We start from the raw sequence: 26,409 nt of genomic DNA, 5'->3' as shown, positions 1-26,409 counted from the left end.
GACTGGTGTTACAATGCACCCCGAGCTCCCTGGGGTGCAGAGCACTGGAGGACATTCACCCTTGCTGCTCCAGACAGTCCTGTTTACAATAGCCATTTGTCCACACTTCCAGGGAGAAGGCAGCTTGCTGCAAAGGATTGCTCTGGGAAGGCTGCTCACTGCCCAGAAATCCCAGACAAATGGCCAAGTCTTTTTTTCCCCTCCCTTCCTAAGCAAAATTTCCATGGGAGAAAGTAGGGTAGCATGGACGTTTTTCTCTGGTTGAGGATCTGATGCCAGTTTCCTCAGCTGTGTTTGATGCAGTGGCACAGATATTTGGTTTCATTAATCCTGAACCAGACCATCTGTCACCAGTGGAGCAGGTTTCAAGGATTTATAGCACAGAAGCACGGAGTAAGAGCTCCCAGTCCATTAAATGGATCTGCTTGCAGGCTTAACAGCGATTCCTCCATACTCCCCATCTGAAGTGGAGCAGTTCCTGACACAAGAATGAATCAGTATCAGGAAGAAACACTACCAAGTTCTTTTCAAAGCAGCCCAAAGGAGTGACTGCAGGGGAAAGCAGGTGCTTCTTTAACTTTTTACAATTCCTTTCAAACACTCGGAGGCCTGCTGGGAGGAGCATCTAGTTCCCAGAGACCTCCTTCCTAGATCCAGGTGGAACAAAGGTGGCAAAATATTCTTGGACTCCTCATGTGCGTGTGGCTGGTCACTGTCATGCGTGTATTCCACAACAGGCTCTAGGAAGAATTCACTCTGAATTAAAAGAACCAGCACTAATATATATAAATATATCTGTCTCTCTATCAATCAATCCTTTAATGGTTCGGATATGTTCTAATTCCTTATCTAGTCTTGCCCACCAGCAGTGAAGGTACCAGACCCTTCTGGATCTCAAGTTTGCCTTCTACAACCACCTCTTTCACACAGTGACTCCCTCATTTGCAAAGCTGCAGACTGTGTTTACTTTCTTAGCATTGCAAGGTTTTAAGTACTTCAGATTTATGGCTTAGTGTATGTTTATGCAGTCTGACATAACAAAGCTTACATCATCACAGAGATCCTGCTGAGCTATCTGGGGACAAGACAAATAAGGAGACAGAATCCAGCTCTCCTCCTGAACTCAGAAGCTGGATTCTCATTGACCAGAGCAGAACCAAACTGATACATCGAAAACAGCAGCCTTAGGATCCTTTCACTACCATTAAGATACATTAACAGATGGTAATAGAAATGTCACCTTTCACATTCTGTTTGAAACCACTTACAGGCAAGAAATATGGAAAGATCAGATCAGAATTGGCCCTGCTGAGCAGAAGCCCCAGTCTCTTCCACCTTGTTTAACTGACTATTACAAAACAAAAGCCAAGTGCAGTTGCATTTTGAGCTACACAAACTACGCAGCCACAGCAATGCTGTTCTGCATGCTGGACCAGGCAGAGCAGGTTCCACTAATTATATCCTGTGTTTAGACTTCTGCAAACTTTCTGTCACTGTGTCCAGGTGGGTTTTATCATCTTTTTCTTAAGAAAAGAGAGAGAAGTGCTGTAATCACCGCAAAACCCCCTACGTTTTGAGTGCAAATCTCACAAAGCACCGGCTAAAAGCAACTGGTTACAATTTTCATAGGAAGTGGTACTTTGAGTTTGGAGAGTTCCCATTTTCATTCTCATTTCACTTCTCAATTCCCCTTGTTCAGTTCATCACTGTTTTGAAAAATTCACTTTGGGTCTAACAGGCTTTGTGTCCCCTGTACCCTGGTATGGAAAACAAGATTCCCTCCTTCTGAGCTATAACTGCAGAAAAGATGTTGATGCGTGTTCAGAGGTGTAATGATGCACTATGTGATTTGGCAAATACTACAAAAAGACTAAAACTGAAAACATGCTAAGCAGAGGAATGCAAGTGATCTTCCTAAAAGAAGAGAGACAGAAGAACATACACAAAAGAGGAGACAGTTTTGAGAAACAAAGGTTTAGCTCCCATGGAATCAGCACAGAAACCAGCAGCCGAGTCTCCAGCCCAGCTATTCAGAATCCCCAGGTTTGCTCACCCCTTAGATCATTTCTTACTCCCTTCCCTTTCAGTCCACCTGTGACCAAGTAAAGACCACTGAAACCCCTAAAGAAAGTGTCCCGAGTCCTGGTCGAAAGAAGCTCCCAGCCTAACAAAGAGTACTTTCACAGCTGGAGTCCCCAAAGCAGGTACGCTGTGCCCCAGCCTACAGCACCCATCTCCAAGCAGTAACTACCCCTCCTCCAGAACTAAAATCAGTGAGAATATAGTTCCTCAGATCTAAAATAAGCCTGCAATTAAGTTCAATTTGGAGTGAAATTCTGATCTCCTAAAGTCAGTTTCGCAGTTCCTTATCTCTTATTCTGAGATCTGCTCTCCCCATCTCACTCAGCTGCAAAGACCCCTAGCAGGACAGAGACCTTCCCAGTGACTGCCCAGGTCAGGGCAAGGAGGAGCCTCAGGAGGCCCCAGAAATAAGATATCAGAGCCTCTGAAATCTCACCCCCTCCTAAGGGGCCATTAAGAAATCTGAATATAAATTAGCACCTCACCCACACAGTGCTTTTGCAAGCCCTGCTCCTTAGCTAACTCTGCTTACAAATAGGCTGCTCGGAATAGCTTTGAAGAGTCATGTTCCTATTGTAGCAGTGCTCACCTCAACAAGCTGTATGTGGGAAGGCAGAAGGTATGTCCTACCCAGCAATTAGATTTCCAGAGGGATACAAAACTGTTCTGCCCCTCAGGCCTGTCTGCCCTCCCTGAGGCCGGGTGAGCAGCACTGCCAGGGTTCTCCTCGCGGCCTGGCTGATGATGCCTGGCCAGGAAGAGCTTTCACTGCTTTTGGGGACTAGGAAACTATCCTCCAGCTGATCGATATGGCTTCAAACTGTGGCTTTGGGGAGGAGTGTATAAGGGAGCCTGAGAAACATGAGAATCAGTAACACCAGGATGTCTTAAAAAACAATGAAGAACGGTTCTCGGTCTTTTAGGCATGTGGTGGCTGGCTTCAGGGAAAGAAGTGTCATATGTATCCTACACAGAAAGACAGATGAGTGCTTGAAAATCAGAGCAGGAAACCCAGCATGCACATCCTTTCCCTCTGCTGACCCACACTGAGCTACTTCTGCATTGGCAGGGAGAACAGAACCTTCAGGGGGATGTGGGGGTGTGCATGTGTGTGCTCAGTCGTTGTTAGCAGGCTGTCCAGAAGCAATGATCACAGACAAAAATAACTGTAAAAGATCTTTCCAAATATAGCCCCATCATTATTGGTGCTGTATCAGTTTCATTTCAAGCTGTGCCTGACAGTGTCTCGTTCCTTTTAAAAGAACAACAACAGGTACTGTGGGACCAGGGCCTTTTCTCTAGAAAGGGAAAATGGAGAAAACAGTTTCATGTCTGACAAAAGGATGGAGAATTCTTGCTCTCCATGCTTAACCTTAATGGCTCCCTAGTTAATCGTAAGTAGAGTGAGCTCACCAGGGGCTGCTGAAACTCACAGGACATAGCAGTTTCAAGGCACTGCTGTACATATTGTAAGACCAGTCTGCAAGCTGCAAGTTTGGGCGCCATGACATGGGGAAGCCGTGTGTGGATTGTGCATTAATGTTAGCAAACCCTCACTGTATGCACGTGGAAGCACAGGACCAATGTGAGCCAGCTGGAACCAGGTTTGCTGTGTTACAACCTGATTTAAAACTTCACTAGGTGGGAACTTCTGACATAGAAAAAAGCAGGGAAGGGAGAGGGGGACATAAATGTCTGTTTTTAATTAATTCATTAATTGTCTCTTGGAAATGTTTACTAGCTTTTATACGATGTTGGCAAAATCCTGCTATTTCACAAAGGAAGAGAACAGATCTAACCAGTGCAGTCTCTGTGGTATTTGTAAAAAAAAAAAAAAAAAAAAAAAAAAAAAGCACAAAGCTACTGTCAGAATACATCAGTTGACTGGCTGGAGGTGTTATGTATTGCCATAGGTGCAGGGCAGGTCTGGTTACATACTGAGAAATAGCCATATTTACTTTTGAGACATTTAAGGAATTCATGAGACTTGTTAGCCAAAATATGACATTTTAAGGGACCCAATACGGCTTCAGACAACTGAAGGCAAATCTTCAGAGGAAGTCAACATCAGTTAGGCTGGTTTTTGCATATGAAGATAAGTTCTTAGAAATACTATCATCCTTGCAGCATTAGCTGCAGTACCTATGGGGCTATTGCTTCCTCCATGGGCAGGCACAAGAGCCAAATTGACCAGAGAAGCATGATCCACGCTGCCAATCTCAGTAAGACAACTTGCCTTGGACAACTGCAGAGTACAAACTATACTCAAAGACATAAACCTACTGGTTACCCAATCTGAAGGAAATCATGCCCAGTGAAGCACAGCAGCTTCAAATTTGACTTACCAGAGATGGTCAACTTATAGCTGCAGGCTGTCGGGATCCTTCGTAGGCAGATGCTGCTTGTTGAGCTGAATCACAACTTGGACTTACATGTGATGCTAATCTTGCCCTTGTACAGGTCACTCCTGGATGGGGGTTGTTGATGAAAGCACAGTTTATGGTGCAGACTCTGCCTCGACTCATGGTGTGGTTGGTCAGTGAGGAGCATAATGCCAGTCAGTCCTTCCTAGGACATTTCTCCATCGTGAAGTCAAAATGTTCTGCCAAGGACATAGACACCTTGGGCTGCTTTGCACTGCACTGTTGGTTGAACACACAAACATACAGACACGTACACACAGCACCATCAGGACAGCATCTTCCCCTGCATAAGTACAAATCCAAAGAGCTTGGGTATGAGAGTTCATGCCCTGGGCCTTCTTTCCCCATGAGGGAAAACTCAGGGAGGAATAGAAATGAGCAATATGCTGCGTTACCCTCAGCATCTGACCAGTGTACCTATTACCCATGTAAACAAATAAACTGAAAAGCAAGAAAGGAAGGAATCAGAAACCTCATTCTCCCATTAACCTGCTGTGCAACTGTAGGCAAGCAATTAATTTCTTTGTTTCTCAGTCTGTAAATAAGGTGTCGGGTTTTTGCTCCATGGGAATATATTGATGCTTTCTCTTGTTAATGTCATTAAATTGTAAAGTGCTTTGGGATATTTGGCTCCTAAGGTGCTTTAGAAATGCATGATTAAATTACACCCAATTATAAACCAAACCAGGTGATCTTGGAAAGGAAGGGATATTGCTCTGCTGGCATTGCTCTGAGGCATTAATAGCCTACACAATGCTCTGGGGGAATCATGGGGATCTGCATGGGCAATTTAATTTCCAGTGTCCACTGTAAATCTTCCATTTTCAGCCTCTATCTAAACACATTTTCTGAAGTCTGCATCATCTCCTTTTGCATTGGTGTAGGGTCCCATCAAATCTCCTGCATCCTAAATATAACACTGTAGGGTAAAATTCTCCTATGAGACCTCATTCTCAAGCAACAGCTCTATCTCCTTCTTTCTCCTTCAGATTTTTTTCTACCATCTCTCAGGCTTGTGCAGATGAACCCAGTGACTCACCGTTTATAATGATGAATAAGAAATCAGTTCACATCTGCTTGTGTCCTGCTGTCCTGCCTGAAGACAGGCAGGCTGTTACCAAGGGAATGTATCACAAGGCACAACCAACCTAGCTTTCTCCTATTTATTACTCTTTTATACTCACTCATACACAGAAGCTATTCAAGTTATTTCCAGGCCTGGAGTAAGATCCAGGCCTACAGAAATTCCACAGAAGAAAATGACTACAGCCACCAAAGTGCAGATGCTTTTCCTCAGCTGCTCATGTAACTGAAGCAATGTACGTATGGTCTAGTTGCATGGATCAAGAAAAGCTGATCATTAAATACAAATAAGCTGACACTCTATTACTCATTTTAGTGTATTACTAATACTGTTACTTGAATGTATTGCCCATTGCTCTTAATGGGATTAGAAGACTTGTAGAAGCATGTGGACAGGCTTCGTAGAAGCGTATGTATAGTCTGGTGACACATGTTAATATATAGTTTGCTTGTATTATATCTCTGTTTTAATAAACAAAATAGTAACAGGCCAGATAGAAAAAATTGGGCTTGGATCTCACTACTCCAAGTACCTGCATACTGCTTTTCCCCAGACCGGGCAGAAAAATCACTTACCATTTTGATTTGATGAACTGGGGTGTGTTCAGTTTTTTTTTTTTTTTTTTTTTTTTTTTGTGACTACTGCTAATGAGACATCCTTATTACTGATTAGGCCTGAGCAGGTAACAACTGAACAAAGGAAGAAGGATTTACCTGATGGTGACTAGTTAGAGTGCTAAAAGCACATCTAACATACTTTTAGGGACTTGTATAGCTCCTGGCCTGGACAGACTGTCGTGCAATCTCCTACCCATGACAGATTTTTTTTTTTTAATGAATCATTTTCATTTAGGAAACAAATCATGGTCAGACAGGAAATATACTCCAAGACAAATGACTTGTAAAGCCAGTATTCTGCTATGTCAAGACATGACATCACCACTGTCCCTGTACATGGACAGGCCCTATTGTCTTGAATTTTAATTTAATCAACATCTGTAGGAACTACTATGTAATGTGCGACACATGCACATAGTAAAAGGTGGCCTGGTCTTGAGAAGACTGCTATCAAATGGATGGAATAGAAGGAAATGTAATCTTAAGCCCACTGCCCAGGTGGGGAGCTGAGGTGGAGAACCCGTTAGTGGTATGCCCAAAGTCAAAGAGGAATACTGAGTTTAGTCCACAGTCATGAATACAAAAGCACCCTTCTTCCTCCAGCACTGTCATGAATGTTTATGCTTACCTTTGTCTTTGCAGATGTATCACAGCTCCATTGAAGCTCAAGGGTCAGACAGTGCTTGTTGCTGTAGACCTTTTCTGCAGTTGTGAACCATGTGGCAGTACTGACATCATGTTTCAGCATACCATGAGTCTGTTAGTTGTCTTCCTCATCTTTATCTGGGTGGCAGTTCTGTATCAGAGTCACAGTTTCTGGGACTTTCTCAGCCAGCTGTGGCAGGTCAGAGGAAAACTAAAAATTAGTTTGCATGTTTAAGTATTGGTTTCTTCTACTTGGGACCCTCCCTGCGTCCTTTTCTGGGAAAATAAAAATTCACTTCAACTCCTCCCTTCCAAAGTCTGTGTGTGTATAAAATACTTTCTTCCTTAATTTCTTTTAGCTTGAGGAACCCGAGTAGCAGTTTGCCCTGTGTAATTCCCTTCTGATGAAAAAATAAGCTTGTTAATTTTAAAAAACGCTCTTGTGAAGAGACGTAAAAACACAGTGCAAAGGTCCCTTAATCCCCAGCAGATTGTTACAGTAATGGAAGCCTCTTCAAGGAGCAAGCTAGTCTGCCTACACTGGGCTGCACCCACTTGCAATGGAAATAATCTCATCAGATTGCCAAGGGGATAGACACTGCTGCGTTACGGCTATTATGGGCATGTGCCCAATCAAACACAGAATGAGAAACAGGGTAGCATTTAGGGATGTCTGGAGCAATACTACTTCATCCTTTCCCTCCACATTGGTCACAGTGAGGAAAGCTCAGTACCTTCCTTATTGCTTGGGTCTGAACTGCACCACTCCCATGTTTGTGTCAGTTAGCTGGCTCTGACTTTGAGCTAGTGCAAAGGCTGAGCTTGGGAACAAGGCAGACAGCTGGCTTGACTTGGGAGATGCCACATAAACCTCACGCTACAGTTAATCCATTTGCTTGCCTTGAAAGCTAAGGGACAATAGCTGATGATAGAGATAAATTTGTACAATTTAAATTGAGAGATGCATTCTTACATGGGTGCCAATTCTGCAAGGTACCACAGAGCCACTGCTTGCACAGACATCTAGGCTTAAAAATAGGACAGCAAAGACATTGTCTTTAACCTCTCCAGATATGAGCTCAACATCCATGTGAAAAGTAATACCTCAGAAAGGACAGTATATGGACCTCAAGCTTTGCCTTTATAACCGAATTGCTCCCCCTAGGTCACTCAAGGTTTAATCAAGAATGATTTAACTTCAGTTTGTGCAAACTGTAGTTGCATGCTTGAAAAATTCTGCTTCTGCTGATAAACCAGAGAGCTTCCTCCATGCTTTATGGTTTGCTGAACACTGTCAGTCCTGCTGCAGAGGGCTGGATAATGCAGCTGACAAACTTGTGTGCACAGAAGTCCCTCTACCCTAACCACCATCAGGGAGGCTTATAAAAAAGAACTTGCCAGAAAAATAGTGAGCAGTTATGCGGGACTTGATGAACCTAAAGCACTGTTATTAGTTTTCTCCAACAGTCATCCTCTTTTAAATCAAAGTGACAGCTCATATGACAAAAGGCCAAAAGATAACTGCAGCCTCCATAACCCTGCAGCTGTATTTCACTGCATGCCAAAGAAAACTCTAAGTGCAGGATTTCTCTTGTGACAGGACATAACACAGAATCTTACGGGCAAAGATGTATGAATGCACCCTGCCCTCCCAGAACAAACCACCCTGTGGCTCTCCAACCTCACAGTCAGATCAAACCTATGAGGGTAGAGAAGAAAAACGCAAGACAGAAAGAGGTACTAAAAGATTAAAAAAATGAAAGACTGCACAGAAGAGTGAAGCCGTTCTTCAGTCTGTTGACTCAAGCCCCAAAAAGTGAATGACTGAGACAGGAAGAAGAAACCTTTGAACTGTTTCAGCAGAAGGCAGTTAGTGTAAGGGTTGCAGTGGGCTGAGAGCAATGATGCCAGCTATTTTCTTAATACCTGTACCACAAGAAGAGAGACATTAATGCCTCAGCAAACATCTTAGTAATAAGCACCTATTCACACCAATTTTAGGTGAGGAAGGTAGAACATTTAAAAATAGTTCATGTAAAAAATGAATGAGAACAAACAAAAAAAAAAAAAGAGGCAGCTTTAATGCCTCATTAGATAATTTTATTGTCCACCTCCTGTCACAAACAATTTTGTACATCTGTTTCTAATAGAACTTGTCATACTCTTTGGTACAGTATTACATGTTGCCATTCTGTACCAGAGAAGTTTGTTTGGAGCCTGCAGTCCCTCTGAGATTTTTTGGTGTTTCTCTCTTTGGAGATGTGTTACAAAGCCATGCTTCACAGACTGTTTATATAGTTCCAAAGTGGAGACTGAGAGGAACTTTTTTGGTCACCCAGATGTTGTCTCCTGAGATTTCCTTAGTCAAGTATGAACATCCTTCTACTCTGCAGAAATCAGTGTTATACAACATGACTTACGAATCATACACCTTTTCTTGCTGGCATAACTGCTGCTTAGAGCAGTCAGCATCGTGCTTTATCACTTGAGAATATCATAGGCATAATAAGTCTGATTTTCATAATTAATAATCAAGAACTCCCAAGTCCTAAACAATAAGGATTTAAATATTTTGCTACCTTGAATAGTAAGCTGGCTAGGGATTTCAGGAAATGTTACAAAATTTTCATTCTCAGGACATAATTAGTGTCTCTGAAGCATAACCTCTGCTAATACTATTTTATCTTTAGCATGCTAGCACCTGACTGCTCATCCCATTCAAACCCATCACCTGAAAGAACTATAATCTTGTCTCAGTACCACTGTATTTAAAACTAACTGGCATTTCAAACATGACAGTTGATTTGCTGTCATACTTACCCACCTAAATGATACTCAAACTACAGTATCCATGACACAAATTGGACAATCAATTGTAATCACATGCTCAGTGTGAGAGGTCAGTGGTAGAATAAACAACTGCCATTATACCTGACATACCCATTCATGGGACAGCTCAGTGCTAGCCATGATCACAGAATGCTTTTAATTTGACTGACTGCACAGGTTGTGCAGGCCTCTGTTTCCTCCCAGCACCCTGAAAATACAGCAAAAAGCAGCAGAACTTCTTGCACAATGCTCCTTTGTGCAAGATGAATTTGATAACCCTTTACAAAAATGATGTACAGTTGGAAAATGTAAGAAAGTAACAAGTGAGAAATGGGAATTTGATCTGGACAGATACTGCAGGTCTTACCTGGAGCTGGCATTGCTAGAATTCCTTCTTTGTCAAAGTAATTCCATTGCTTCTTCCATGACTTGGATTCAGAACAAGGATTTGTTTCTGCTGCAAGCCTCCCACAGGGTTAAATGGTAGTAGAGATATGCATCTTGGTGTATTTTGTCCTTTCCTTGGTCCTCAGCTCACATCCTCTAGTACGTATCTTGATGGCACAGCTCCCTGATTTAGCTCCAGCCAGGTTAACAACATGCTGGAGCTGGACAAATTCACCTTGTGGAGGCCATTCATGAGTTCTAGAGGCTCCATGACAGCAGGAGAGCTGTGACAGATCACTGTACCTGCAGGCCTACGCTTGCGTATGTGAACATAGAGCTGCTCCTATTACAAGATGTCAAACCTAGAGTGAAAGCAGCTTTAGTAAACATGGAACAAATTCTGTCCAATGAGATTATGCAGTTTCTAAAATGAATGCACATACATACAGCCCTGTTCCACAGCTGGTCATTTAGAAGTCCTCACAGTGTTTGATATGGGACCATCTGAATTCAACTTGGAAAGGACACATTTTAAGAGCACTGACCACCACTCATTCTCCACATACATGTATATTTGGGAGAGGTATCTATTCATTAAAGGTCAATGCATTGTTTCTGTCCCTTCCTAGCTAATTGATGAGATCTGTACTATATTTCCTAAAACCTGTCTTTTTATTGTTTTGACTGCTTTGTCTCTGTTCTTATTTAATAAATCTCCTCTTACAGCCCTATGTCAAGTGGTTAGGTGCTATCTGAATTGCTCAGACAAGTGAATTTGCTTACTGGCTTGCAAGATACTGTTAATGTTCAAGTTTATGTGCCAAGGATTACAGCACCCCAGTTAATAGTCATTCTTGAAAATGGATATTGTTTTAGATATTGCAACTTTCATAAATTCTGCAAGACACAATTCAATTCATTACATCAATCCATGCTGAAGTTTGCCACATTCCCTCAGACTTCAGTCATAAATGCATAGGTCTAGTTATAACATACATGTTTAGGAACCAGATGATAAATGCTAGAAGAAATATATTGAGGGGATTCTTTGCAACAACAGGTTGAGGGTGTGCTAGGAAGTCCAGGATCTGCATGGTTGGTATCTATCACATAGAATTCATCCTATATCCTTCAGAAAACCATCCATTTTGAATACGGTACCTGGAGAGACAAATGTTGCAATTACACAACTGTCACCTATGAAAGTGTTCCTGAGTGGTCACTTATTTTTTTCTAATTGATTTTGGACTGAGAAAAAAGCAAGAGGAAATTTCAGCTCACAGACTGCTGGAGAACAACATGAACTTCGGGGTCAAGGGAGCCCCTTAATTAAATCTAGCCTTCAGATCTCCAGGGGTCCATTTTTACATCTCTCGCTAAGGTCCAGAAGAAGGAGATAGAATCTCTAAGATATTATGGAGAGAGATGCATAATTTGCCATTATAATGCTTTCTACTATGTTATGGTCTATAGCGCCTGGTATAATCATACACGGTGGGGAAAAATATCTTATATCTTATCCCACTGACTTTAGTGGGACTTCCTATGAAGTAACAGACTCAGATTGGACAAGCCTTTCATAGTCCAGCCTTTAAGCAAGGTTAAACTATTATTCAATTAAAAAAAAAAAAAAGAGAGAGAAAAGCGCCTCTGAAACTGAATAATCTATCATAAAGTGTTTCCATTATTTACCATGAGTAATGTTGTGACTTTAAGGGGGATATTTTTGGGTAGCATGATTGATCATAACTTAATTAATATGAAGGTCCAACATTTTGAATGAGACAGAGGAAAGAATCCAAGAAAGTACCAAAATATTAGCAGAAAAGGAAAAGCATAAGTCTCGTTAGTCAGATGCTGCTGCTGATAGGAACACTCCCATGTGTTATGCAAGCTGTGCTAAGCATTGATCATATGGTTGCATTCTGATGGATACAACAAAATCAATCATTTGTTTAATTCAGTTCTGGTCTAAGTCAGGGAGAAACAGTCAGGGAAAAACAGCCAAGTCTGGGTAGCCAAATCAGGCACCCAAATCCATGGGTGTGACTTTCAGTGGTTTTGCCATCTCATTGCTGCTTGTGGGTATCCAGCTATTTCTGTTTGAGAGTTGAAAAGCGGATCTCACTTTGAACAGTGTATGTCAAGATATACATCTAGCTAGATGCCATGACGACATTTGGTTGATTAATCTCTAGCTTTTCCTCTGGCTACATAAAACATAATAATCTTGGTCTGACCTTGGACTGGCTCTTCAGTGACTGGGACCCAAAGATTGCTGCCTTTCTTCCTTCTTTCTATGATGTTGCCTTCCACTGGAAAGCCTCCAACGTGGGCTGTGGAGCTCCAGGTGATGGCGATGGCTTCTTTCCTGACATCTACAACTTGAAGCTGAGACATCTATCTTGAAGGCTCTAAACAGAGAAAAATCAATTTAGTGCAGCACAGACAGAATTTGTGGATTCCAAATTGCGTGCATCTATGTACACATACATAAATACGTACAGTAAGAAGTGAAGGAGGCTAACTTATATGTTTAGGTTTATTCATGGCCACAACCTTTTTCTAAAGCCTCTTACTTTGCCATCCACTTCCCTTTATCGTTTGAAATGGTTGAAACATTTCAATGGTTGCACGTATTCAAAAAATGAGCTCTTTCTGCATCGTGCTGCAAAGCAGTCAAGAAATGCCTTCTCTAATCCATAGGTAATTTAAATAAAAACGAAAAAAATGCAGACTTTTAGGTGAGAACTGATGTATATTACTTTAATTTGGAGTTTTTCTGTCTTTCTGAAATGCTTCAATAGGCCAGACTCATTGTTTCTACTCTGGCATCTATGATATACTCTGATCCTGAGGAAAGGGGGCTGCAAATCTTGGGAGGTACAGCTTCTCCGAGGATCCCAGTCTGTAAAGGAAAATGGGCACAAGAGGTACCCAAACTATAACTCCTAGAACATAGTTCAACAGTGTTGTCTAACCAAGTTAGGTTTTGGCTGACATATTTTCTTTCTTGGCTGCAAAACAAAATGTTTTTAAGCATTCCCTTTTAAATTATCTTCTCTCCTCCCCCACAATATTTTTCCAGAGAAAGCCACTTTTCATTTCTGCTGTATTCTACTAAGCTTATGTAACTGACACTAGAACAGTGTGTTAGTCAGTCCTCTCTTGTGGCCAGTCCATACTGATGGGTTTCTAAGTCCACAGACACTTGTAGTCAAAAGACCTGGCTATTTGCTTGATCCTGGCTATTAGCCCAGGCACGAAACAGCTTCTAAGCTCCTGACCTTGGAATGTCCCCTGAGGCACAAGGACAGCATTCTTTTGGGGATTGGCGAGAAGGAAGAGAACAAAAATGATGGGAAACAGGATAGTGAAACCACCTTAAAACAGCTGTCCTGAGATGATCAAATACTTACCAATAGGCTGGTCCAGCAAAAACTTCTGTTTTAAGGGGCTCAGTGAGGCCCTCAGAATTCAGTCCACATATTCTGAATTGGTAGGCTCTTTCTTTCTCCACCCATAGTGAATGTGGTGAATTTACTTTCCACCATCCTTACTTGGATTCAAGTTTTTTTCCCCAGCCCATCTTCTTCTTGATGGTGAAGTGAGTCACCTGCTTTCTGCCATTGCCTTTTGGTGCTTTCCATCTCAATATAATGCATTTTCCCTGTGTATTCCAGGAACTTTACTGTCCCCTGTGAGGGTTTTGGTTTGTCTGCAGTATGAGCAGCTGAACAGAGTGACATGGAGAGCTATTATTTAGAGGGTCATATCCTTTCATGGTGTAAATCAGGGTAGTTCTACTGATTCCAGCAAAAGTGAACTGATTTGGTAACTCAGTCTGCCCCACTGCAAGTTTTTTTTTTTTTTTTTTTTTTAAGGAAATCTGAATTCAGTGTCTACAACCCAACATATGTACCAGTGACCAGCCTGCTATAAAAAGATGTGGGATCTACCAACCATTCCGAGGTAAAGACTGACAGAAGCCGAGCCATAGACATTTTTTTCAGATTCAGCACAAAGGCTCTACTGTCTTCTCTTGAACACTTTTTGGTTGTAACCTAGTTACTAGTTTTCTCCATCACCTCTTTCTCTATCACCTCAACACCATCTCTGCACCATGTGACTCTGCACAAGGCAAGACTTTGCCTTGAAAAGCACCTTGATGTTTGCAGTATGCTCAGTCTTCGTAACGTGCAGCAAAAAGCTCAAGGATGGGTTCTTCAATAACAGGAGAATCTGGAAAGAACAGAAGACAATTGAAAGCTGCAGCTGCAAATACAGTTTGACATTTTTCCTGTGTCTGCAAATTCCCAACAAAGATGGTCCAGAGCTTGGCCCCTCATACACTCCTTGATGTTTTTAATGTAAGAATCCTGTATTTCATCAGTCTTCAGGGATGTGCAAAATTTTCAGTGTGTTTTCATTTAAGTAATTTAAGTAATTGTTTGTTGTTCAGGGAGCTGGCTGATCTCCTTCAGTTGTTCAGCTCAGCAGAGAAAGAGGAAGCTCTGGGAAATATCAAGTCCCCAAAGTTCCCCACTTCCTTAGGGCCTGGAGATCTGATTCCGGGCAGTTTCTAAGTTTTGAAGGTAAAAGAAGAAGCCCTTTGTTCTAGTCTTCCCTAAGGCTACATTTAGATAGCTATGATCATGACAAAGATCATGGAATCCAAATTTACAGCTTGTAAACGAAATACTCTGTCAATTGTTAGAGTAATATGGGAAAATGCCAAGGATGATATGTATGCAGTAAAGAAAAATAACCAAGTTCCTAAATATTTTTGGTGGTATTTCTTTCAACTGTCTTATGCATATGGTTTACAAAGGACAATCTTCTGCTGAAATTGTCATAAAATGCAGACTAGAATAGTTCTGAAAGCAGGAAGTCAGCCCTCCTTATAACCACAGCTTGGATGAGCTTTTACTGCACACAGGTTCGATAAATCTATATTTGGTGCTGCAGACAAAGCATCCTTACTGCTACATTTGTCCCGCTGCCTGGGCAGCGATATCTGCCCACCTCGCCTTGATTCAGCAAACAGAGGCTCATTTCCATGCTGCAGACGAGTCTGAAAGTCCATCTGGCGCCATCTGGCTGCCAAGAGCTGAGTAATACACGTATTTATATGTAATTTCAGAAAAGGTGTTTTTCTTGTTGCTCATGACAACAACGCTTGAAGCAAAGGTTGAGGCCAACGTTCTCGATCAGATTTATAAATACAGAAACCTATGCTTAGTCACTTATAATCAACCAGTACGACTGTTCAATTTTATCCCCTCAGCTAACAAAGAAGCAGAAAGAAGCTGTTTTGCTCATGCAGACAGATAAGCCTGTCAAATGGTACAGGCCCGGGTTAGAGTACCTGGTGAAGCATCAGTTCTGCAAGCACTGTTGTATGCCTTCTGAACAGCAGTAAGGAGAGGGGGTGACTACCTGCAATGGCAACTATTGCTCTGTCCCTTGTCTGAATGTGTACCTCTCTTCTTGCTTCTCTCCCAGCCTGTCAATGATGAGCTTGCAGATGGCTCCCCACTACACTGTCTAGATCCCTCTCACAGCTATAATCTGACAAGCATATTGAGGCACAAAACAACCCACATTGCAATAAACACCATCTCTGACCCTGTCCCTGAATCCTCTGATCAGAGTTTCCTCCTCTAACACAACTAAGGGGTCAGGATTTCTAACTCCTTCTCTAGCAAAATGCTCTGTGATGTATGGACAGAATTAATTCAGTGTTATGTGGACAGGGGGATCTGCAAATCTGCCTTCAAAAGCCACACATGGCATGCAACGAAGGGTGAGCATTAGCATGCAAAGGATATGCTTACTGATTACACTGAAAATCTGAGACTGGGTGAGGGAGAAGGGTGGGTGGTGAGAAACCAGCCTTGTGCGAATGAATGCAAGTATACAGGCTGAGAAAATGGGTTAACAAACATGAAAGCATCTGTACAGGAAACCGGGAAGGAAAATTAAAAAAAAAAAAAAAAAAGCCAAGATCCCAAGGCAAAACTTACTAAGAGCAAGGCTGCAGGAGACTGGGAAGGGTCAGATCAGTTCTTGTCTGCTCTGTCCATCTGTTTGTCCTTAGTTAAAGGTTCCTTACCAAAATCAAGCCAAATCCCACAGTAGCTATACCAGAGAACTTCCCATAAGAGTTTTGCAGTTTTTCTTTATACTGACAACACCAGGGGTATTTTACCTACTTGCCATCCTTGAACCACACTCCTTCCACCATCATTCAGGATGACACAGAGTTTGGCAGGATCCCCAGTTAGAACAAGAATATCACACATACACCCCTCAGAGCAGCAAAAGCACCTGGAAGAAATGCCAGTAGAAGCACGTGAGCAGAACAGACTGAGTCCTACTCAGAGTGGACTGAGCATTTAAAACACCAAGGAGGTATTTACAGCATGGAGACCTCATAACAAAATGGACAGGCCCTCAGAATGAAAGCTGTTATCTCTGCTTGGTGAATTGGATGTCAAGGGAAGAAAGGGGGGTAAAGAAAGACTCTTGTTAATTAGTTTTTGCCCTTCTTTCTGGGTATCCACTAGAGGGATACAGCTCTAGGAACCCAAAAGCCAAAGCAGAAAACAGCCTCTTGGCACTGCTCTGGACCCTTAGCTGATCCAGAGGAACTTTCAAACCAGATGAACATTTCTGCTACTACCTAGAGAATATTTGTAGCTGAACCTGAACTCTGCACAGGGAAGTGTAAGTCTGTAACTAAGAGACCAGACTGCAATTCCATTGCGCACAGGATGGTAGGAGCCCCTAGAACCACTGCATAGAGAGGTGGCCCAGCCGCAGCTTTCCAGGTTACCTGTACCACAGAAGTGGTTTCTTCTCCAGAGGAGAGGTCAGAGAAGGCCCCTGCCCCAACCCTGTCCCTTCAGGCCATCCTGATGGGCACTCACATACCAGGCCTGGTACCCATTTTCCAGAAGCCAGGGTTTCTCTGCCCATTACCATCAACAGCCATGCTCAACCTTGGCCCTAGACTCCTCATGAAGCTGCACACCTGGAAAGCCCAGCGCTGTGGATGCCACTGGGAGACCACTCCTTTCTTCTGGCCTGTTTTGGGAAAACAGAATGAGACATGCTTGGCCAAAACGCTATTAGTAGTGTTACCTCTACCTAAGTCTGTGCACCAAGTCAAACTAGCATTTGTGGGGCATCATCTGATGCAGAAAATGCCTAGCTATTAGGAAGATACCACCCTCACAGTGACAGCTGTCAGGGGTGGGCACTAGGACAGATCAATCTTCCACATGAACAAACTGCCTAAAATCTGCCTGACTTCACATCTGAGCTGCTTTTGGCCCCTGAGGTTTCATTAATACCATCCTGCCAACTGAATAGTCAGGTGTTTCTGAACTTGTGAAGGATACGCTAATATCATTTTATTGGCCTTTCAAGCAGTTTATTTTAAAATAGTCTTAAAACGCTTCACTTTTCGTGGAAGGTATCTGGGCATACTCAAAACTGATCCACAGCTAACAGAAATAATCTCAAATACTAGCAGACACCAAAATCCAGACTGTGAAGAAGAGCTTTGAAATTCTCCTTTGGTTTATGCCAAGAGCATGAGGCTAAGCTTGCCAACCTTCCACTTTTAACAGCCATGTGTCCTTATAGAAGGATCATAGATAAAAGCTTACAGCATCAATAACGCTACTGCAAAATTAAATCACAAAACAAATGTGATATTAAATATTTACTATACCAATAGCCTCACATTGTGCTGCTGGTCTTCAGCAGACTGCAGTCAAACATCCCATGGGTCACTTCAAAGAATCAGGATGAGAATTCATTATGACAATCCTGGCTAAAATAAAAAACATCATATTTTACTAGGCTGGTTTAGGTGGCACGTGCAAGGACTTAAAAGGAAGATTTACTCTTTTATGCATCTACCACTTTGTACAGCAAAGGGAAATCCTTAATTATTACCTTCATGCAACCAAGACAAAGCACAGACTAATGGCTTATTCCACATTAAACAATAAACAGACTGCAGAGCAGCGTTATCTCACACCAGTTTCCTAGCTGTTACAGCAAAGCAGCACTACTACTCTGCAATGAAGAACAGTGCAAAGGCTACTGTTCCTCTTCCTCTCGAGCCAATCACACTTACCTTCTTCAGTTAGACTGCCACTGATGTACCGCTCATTAGGGTCACTGTCTTGCACAGCAATCAATGCCTGTGCAATCTCTTGAATCACTCAGCCCAGCAGCATTAATAATAAGCTCTGCTCTCTTTCCTTCATGCTTTTTGGTGTACTTAAGAGGCTTCTCAATCACCCATTCATTCTTCATCCCCTTCAGGGTGACATCTTTGGAAGTCAGCACATGCTCCAGGCAGGTTTTTTCCTTTTTCATCTTGGGTGCTTCTCAGGTTCACTGACGAACTGAATTTTAACTCCTAGCAAAGGGGAGAGGATTGGCAACAAGAAATGGCACGTATCAGCAAATACCTTATAGATCAGAACAGGTGGCTTTGCTTTTGCAGGATACAGCCAGGCTCCTACACAGGAGATTCCAGGCTTGGGACTTTACTTCCAGGGTGAAAGAGGCCCTGATGCTTCTCTGCTTGCCCATCTACAGACCAGCTGTATAACACTGCAGCTTTCAGTTCTCTGAGCCCAAGTTCTGGGGCTTTGCGCTTTAGCTCTATGGATTTTGCATCTCAAACCTTGCTAATCTTGCGTTAGATTCACCCACAGCCCAAAGATGCTTACCTTGTGTTACTTATGATTAATGAAGAGGGGAGCTTTCTGCACAAGATCTTCAGTCTCAACAACGAGTGCTCTAGGGCCGCTGGACCTAATTGTGGACCAATCCATCATCAGTAGAATGCCCTCATACTTATCATCTTGGTTCAACTCTTGCCCATTGAACTTCCAGGTGAATTTTGGTATTTTGTTTGTCAGGCAGATTACAAACGCTGTTGTCAGCCTTTCTTTCAGCCCTTTTGGTTCTGTTAGGAATGTTAGGAGCTCACCTGTTAAAACACCAAAAAGACAAATACCCATTTTGTTTTGCCTAGTTCCTGACCATGGATTTCCTACACTAAATAGTGAGACTTCAGTGAAGTCAGTTTGATTTCTTTCATAAATGGCAGCAAAAAGATCAATTAATTCCTTAAACTTCAGTAGAAGTTAAGCTAAATAGCTCAATGTTCAACAGAAATTTCATGTAATCTTACAAAACCAAATTCCAACAGACACATTATTTTTCTGTTCAGTTCTTCTGTCTCAGTTCTGGTTTTTTTTTTTTTGTTTTTTTTTTTTTTTTTTTTTGTTTGTTTGTTTTTTCCCTTTCCTGACTCTAGGTCATTGTAAAGTCAATGGCTTCAGGCAGCTGCAGATAAGATACCTGGAACCATTTGGCATACCTGGAACCAACTGGTAAGCAGAAAGAGGACTGCTATCTTTCTGCATGATCTGTCAAGGGTGCTGCAGTACCTGGCATGGGGTTGCTAAGGCTTAAGTAAGGCAAACGCTACCAAATACTCTGTGTCCAAGCCCTGCTACTGAAAAAGATAAGTATTACACTTAAAGAATGGTACTTCTGGCAAAGCTTATCTGTAAAAGATGGACCAACTGCAGTAAAAGGTAAGGAAGGTAGGCAGCATCACTTTTACCAAGTGTCAAGGTGCACTTTATCATTCCCATTTTTTCCACTAAAACTGGTCCAAACTCAGTAGTGACTCACACCCCTACCACACTTACGTCGGCGGAGAATTTGGCTTATTATGTGTAATAACTAGGCTTCAAACTGAAGTCTGCTATCTCATGAAAGGTGTTTTCACATGGGTGCTCTGCTAATTGCAGGTTGGTCTATGACTTGAACAATGTTAGATTTCTTTTTGAGCCTAAAAAGACCAATGAATCATGATCGTTACAAGGATGTATAAGAAAAGAAAGCAGGTCACAGTTTGGCCCACCAGTTTTGACCTTCACATTTTTTTCTGCAGATGTCATCTTTGTACACAGAACCTCCCATATCCCATAACAAACATCACCTATCGCTCTGAATATTACAGAGTTTCTTTCCAGCCTCAAGAAAATTGTGGACACCCAGGTATTTTTCATTCATGTTGGTAATGCACAGCATATTTTTCTCATCCATCTGCTTCGTATTTTTCTCAGGAAATACAGGGAACACAAAGGCTTTGCCCCATAATAAGCAGAATGCCTGTACCTTTGAACACGTTCTTTTTGTGCAGTGGACACAGCAGGCAGGACACACAGTGCTGCTTAAAAGACACCTAAAGCCAGCAGGGGGTAGCACAGTGAACGAAGTCCAGCCTCGGTCTCCTTTTTGGTAGGAAATCAACAAACCATCGTCAGCAAGTGCAGCTTTGCCCCAGGCAAGTCAGCCTGTTAGAGAATGAGTCTCCAGTATAGCTAAATGCATAACCCAATCATCTGAGAGGCATCCTGTACGTTGCGGGTTACTCTGGTCAAGGGCATTTGAACACGTGTAATACAACAGTCATTTCTCTGAATAAGATCATGTCTGCAATATTCGTATTTGGGTTATTTCATTAACATTTAATTATTTAATTAATTGTTTATCCTAAGGAATACTGGATTGAAGACCTTGGCTAGACTATCAGGATGCAACATTAACACCAAGAACCTGATTTGATATGAATTTAATCTGTAGTGAGAGATCTTCCTACAGACATAATTGACAGAGAGGTTCTTAAGACATTTCTACCTTGTTGAGATTTGGCACAATTCTTTCATGCTCCTTTAAAAATCTACCTTCAAAAGTCCTGCTGCAAAAAATTGTAGATGTGTATCCTATCTGGGATGTGGAACTGCTTTCTTCCACAGCTTTCTTTTTGGATGTAGGCTGTTTTTTGAGGTCTTTTATTTCTGTCAAGAGCCTTGGGTGCTGTGACAGACGTTGTAGGCCATTTTATGCACTTTTATGCAAAGGACAGTTAGTCACTGTGGACAGAAAAACAAAAGTATGAAATGAAATGAACATTTAAACTGTCCTGAAAGCAGACAGTGCCACCAACCTCAACCTCCATTTTCTTCTTCACCTCCTCTTTCAACTTTTTTGAGAAGCCCATGGAAATCAGGGAACTTGTAAGTTCATGCACACCTTCTCAAAGTCCTTCTCTGACACTTTGGAGAGGATCTCTAATGTTTCTTTTTTCCTCGGTCATCATTTTCTTTATATTCTTCTTAGCAGTTAGAGGCTCGACACGTAACATCTCACAAGTAATTCATGCTACATTTTTAAGTAGGAAACTGTCATCCCTATAGCATTACAGATATCTAGGAAGGGGCGTTCATGTGGTTCCAAACAAGCTCTCCTAGCTCCAGAGAATACAGCAAAGGTTTTAATTGCTTCCCTCATAGGGTCATTGCTAGATAACTAGATAAAGGCATTACAGAAATCCTTCCCACCACCTTGCCTGCCAGACCATCTGCTGGGAATATGCTGCATTGTTAATGCTCCAGGAACAAAGAAAGATGACTTTGGTGTTGATGGTGGCTGTCATACTACAAAACTGACAGAAGCAGCAGTCTGCATTACTGGTGCTGGAAGTTTGACTGTGCCTTGAGAAATTAAGTCTTAGAATCAGTTCATAAACAAGGAAACAACCTGTCTGACCTTTTCTTCATTACTTTTTTTGAAGTCCAACTTTTATTGACCTGGGGAAAAATGCCAAGGTAATTTTGTGACTGCTTACACCCCTAGTGTGACCTTCCACTAGTCATTTACATCCTCCATGCTCCACTGAGTAAGATGTTTTAACTTCTGCTGTCTTTGGTGGACTATGAATGGGGCACAGGCAAGTAAGGAACTTAATTTAGACACTATATGCTTGTACTTATCTGCATCCCCTCATGAGAGGCACTGAGACTGGAAAGAAAAAAGAAGCCAATGTTATCAGTGGTGGTAGTGGGAAATACAGCAAATATATTATTGAATTTCTCTTTTTATTCTGTTTAAATCAGTATTTTTAAACTTCTTAATAGAACTGGCCCATTGAAAATCCAGAATCTTTGAGGAGAGAAATCTGAGGCCCACTCCTATGCTCTTTCCTCCCTAAAGATCTCTCACAGCCTTGCCAAAGCCTCAGAAACAGCCAGAAGCCTTTCCACTGACAGTGATGTATTTTGGATTTTATATTCTTGGCCTAAGGCTAATGAAGATGCATTTCTTTTCAGAAGCACCCTTTTATTCTAGTGCTCTGCAATGAAAATGAGTATCACACCTCAACTGCATAAACTATAGAGAGCAAAGGAGCATAAATGGAAGCTACTGGACTTAAGACTCTGCAGTTTTGTAGGAGAAGAAATAGGGAGTTTGACCTGCCCTGGTGGGCAGACTTGTAAATAAAGGACTGTCTGAGAGACGAGGTGGAATAGATTGGGCTAGGAAAGAGAGGAGACAAAGGACATAGTAAGTGAAATAAGGAAAAGAGCAGAATGCAGAAAGGCAGAATTTCTGCTGTCAGTCACGTGACTTCATGAATTAAACAGGGATGAACTGGCACATATGCCCTGAATATTATTATGAATTAAATGTTAGTATTGCTTTTGCCTGAAAGGCACACAAGATGCAGTAGTGCCCCACTACAATATACACAAAACCAAGGAACAAAAATAATGGTTCTTGCTCTAAAGCTCTTTTCTGTTGATAGGCAACAATGCCCTACAAACATGCAACAGTATGTGAAACTTGCAACAGCATGTGAAACTTGCAGTATGCCAGCTGCAAACTGGGACATTTTCCTTGCTGCTGAGGACTGCTATAATGCTTCAATTTTTCTTTTTAAAAATTTTATTGTAAAGAAAATAACTAATGGCAAGAAAAAAAAAAGAGTGCTACCTTTAGCACATACTCCTTATTGATCCTATAAAAAACACTCTGGATCCTTCTTCTACTGGTACCCACTTCTCTCTTTTCCATGTTATACTCGGCTTTTGTTTACTTATCACTTCAGCTTAGAATGTCTCCAAAATTCAGGAAGAAACTTTGAAATGAATGAATGAATGAAAGAAATGGAATAGGGACCTGTTACCTGCTTTCTCTGTTTGAGTATATGATATTTTAAATGTCTGCTTTATGGAAAAGGTTAGATTAACTTTGCTTTACTTTACTCCTTACTGTACTTAGTACAACTTCACGTCTATCATGGATACCACTCTGGGAATTAAATATGTTCTTTAAAAATGCTCTGCACACTACCAGGAATGATTTGTGATTTTTTTGTTATATAAAATAGAGACTCTCATGATCTTTGTTACATCAGACAGTTATGGATCTGTCATGTGGGAACATGATGGGAAGGCTTATTTACTTGGTCATTAAAGGCCACATTCTTCCAGCCCCAATCAAATCATTCGATCATGAGTTCTGCATAAACAGGAAATGCTAAATCTGAAGCAGTAAGACTGCTTTCCAGAACCTAAAATGAACTGCATCTTTCCCACTGATTTTGACTAGTCCAATACAAGTCTCTAGAAACAGTGACATTATAGTCATCTACATAAGGGAAAAAATGGGCTGCCTAGTTTGTATAGGGGTGCTGCAAGGTGCTTTGATTCTCTGGTTTTAGACATCTTTTAAGAATGGTATAACTGGATGTAACAAAAGGCCTGTTAGGACTTACTTCCTTCTGTCAAGCTGTACTAAGCCCTACTTACGCCCTATGTTTAGACAAATACATACAGGTTAGATGAATTGTGTTTGCAAGCTGAAGACTTCAACAGAGTAGTGTGTCTCAATCTCAGTTTGCACGTGCACATCTTCTGCTGTTGCAGTTCTGCTGTTATGGCAGCAGGGTTCTGAGGGATGCAAACTCTGGAAAGAAGCATTAAGAAATACACTTGCCTGATGTGTGTAGGGGTAAGTGTGGCTCTCCTGTCAAACTAACTGCTATCTAGCAATTTGCGTTGGCAAGCCACAGTGCATCAGGATAACAGAGGTGGAAAAAAAGCATGTAGAATAACCTGGAAGGCTGTTTTTATCACTTTATGGATCTACATACTGAAATAGGCAATATTTTAAACTGTTAATTTTAGAAGGCTCCAAAGATGTGCAGCATTTTTCAACCAGAATGAACCCATTTAGTATTTTTTGAGAAGTATTTCCTGAGTTTAGGTAAAACAGTACCTTTTTTCTGGTCAGACTGACCAATAAGGAGATGACCCTGAATACTCATTTCTAACAGCTCCATGCAAATGCCTTACTGGAGCCAGTACATTTTTTCTGTGATAATAGCAAAAGGTCTCCATTTTACACCAGGAAAATCAACATAAATGCTACTATCAGAATGGATTTACCTCTGCTTATTTATTTAGATAATTTCATTGCAATTTTTCCTTATTAAGGACCTCCACAGCTGTCTCAAGTTTATCACACTGTGGAATGTATGAATGCTAAGAGGGCTTATGCACACCTCACTCTTGGTGAGCATGGCTGGGAACTGAGTTGCTGATCTCACTGCAATACCAAGACACAAACAGAAAGGAGGTTTCTTTAAGCCAAGATAAAGCAAGACAAAATATTTCTAATCAAAACCCACACCTAATGGTTCAGCGGAGGCAATACATGTAGTGCTATAAGCTGGCCTTTGACAATTACAAAAAGGCTCGCTTCCCTCTTGGCAAATCCCACAGAGAAGATGCAGCCCACTTTCTGTCAGTTTGGCGTGCATCATTTGGGTAAGTCATGTGTCTATGCTACTGGAGAAACTTGTCAGCATATAACCTGTTTCCAGTGGGGATTCTGCTGCCTACAGCTATGCCAAGACCAGTGTCAGTATGGAAGGCAGTCTGGGGAAAAGGGACTATTCACTTCTCATCCATAAGGGATGAGCATTAGTCATCTAGAAATGGCAGGTCCCTAGTTTTAAAAAGTGTTCCTTGATAAGGTAGAAATAAGAAATGGTAATCTTTGACACAGTTGTGTCCTTGCTGGAGGATCATGGGGCAGAAGATCAACCCAAAACACAACCCTTCCCAAAGTTAGGGGAACAGGCTTCTATTCTGATAGAGGCTGTAATAATGCACTGCAAACTAGAAGATACAGTCCATGGGGAAGACAATGGCAAGACCACGTGACCTTCAGACTTTGCTTTGTTGCCAGCAGAAATTACAGCTATACCAAGGGTGCTCTGTTTTGGGTGGTCACCCAAACAGATCTTTTTCCTTCACAGAACATAAATACTCCAGTCTGCTTGCTGAGCTGGCCTTTGTCTCCAGCTGGCCTGTATGAGAAATGAATGTTCTCCAATTCCTTATGTACAGAAGACGAATGAAGAGTCTCTGTCCTAGCCGACGTATCTCCATATACCCTCTAAAAAAATAAAAGGGATATCATGCATCTCTAGCCACTGTTTTGTCATTCTTCTGCTCAGAATTTTTCTCACAGCAACACAATTTTTGAAACCTTTTCTACAAACCACAAATCTAGGAAAAAGAGATATCTCTTTTTCTTGCCTGCTCTGGCCAAAGGGTTTTTTCTTCTTCTTACCACCCTCACTTTCACTGTACTGTTCTCACCCTTTCTTTTCCTGCACACCAACGGTCAGCAGTGTGAGCAACAGCAATGAATGGGGCTGGCTAGGAAGAGATAAGAGATGTTATTCTATAATTTCAAATGCCCTTTTAAGGAGCGTATTTTACCCTCAGTCTCTATGGAGCAACTCCATATCCAGTAGCATCAAATGCTAAAGTGAGAAGGCACACAGCATGCTGCTTTACTTACCTGCTCCACTGCACAATCTGCTGCACACTCACCATGAAACGGTTTAAAAAACAACTCACCATTCTAACAGTTCCTCCTTTCACCTTAAAATGGAATTTCATTTACTTGTATTTCCTTTACCTGATCAAAGTTTTTCAGCCTTGATCACAGATTTTCTTAACATGAAAGTGGTACAGGTTAAGATCCAGCAGCTTGTGCCATCTGTGGAGTACAAATGACTGGTAAGAAACAATTTTTATTTTTTTTTCTGCTGGGCCTAACCTTTTGTTATTGTTCACTCTGGCTACTTTCTAGACAGCAAGCGCTCTGTTAGAAAAATTACCCTTAACAGTAAATTTAGTAAGAAAGAGCAAGCTTTTGAAGACTTGTGAGGCTACAAGATTCCTTGTTTCTTAATAAGACTAACTGACTTCCAGAGACCAAAAAGTTGCACTTGAAGGATATGTCATTGTCTGTTACTGCCCACCACTTTGACTCAACTAGCCCATGTCTTGACTGTGGACAAGAAAAAAAAAAAAAAAAAAAAAAAAAAAAAAAAAAAAAAAAAAAAAAACAAACACAGACAACCCTCCATGCTTAA

At 41.6% G+C, this 26,409-nt stretch overlaps 1 protein-coding gene across 1 annotated transcript; it reads right to left on the bottom strand.

Annotated features, from left to right (window-relative positions):
• Positions 1-1,887: 1,887 nt before the first annotated feature.
• IGSF22 (immunoglobulin superfamily member 22) lies at positions 1,888-25,864 on the bottom strand (the record flags this gene model as incomplete). The annotated part of the gene is given in 17 exon segments (XM_084287938.1): positions 1,888-1,914; positions 6,835-6,963; positions 10,371-10,429; positions 12,308-12,445; positions 13,487-13,496; positions 13,498-13,591; positions 13,593-13,635; positions 13,638-13,737; positions 13,739-13,800; positions 16,287-16,312; positions 16,314-16,397; positions 18,265-18,452; positions 18,454-18,507; positions 21,121-21,162; positions 21,164-21,193; positions 21,195-21,261; positions 25,830-25,864. Coding segments are annotated over 17 exon segments (1,188 nt in total).
• Positions 25,865-26,409: the final 545 nt, after the last annotated feature.

Source organism: Netta rufina, assembly GCF_964035555.1.
Source record: "Netta rufina genome assembly, chromosome: 5".
Classification (NCBI taxonomy): domain Eukaryota; kingdom Metazoa; phylum Chordata; class Aves; order Anseriformes; family Anatidae; genus Netta; species Netta rufina.
The sequence above is the reverse complement of the archived record's forward strand: the minus strand, read 5'-3'. Positions and strand labels throughout refer to the sequence as shown.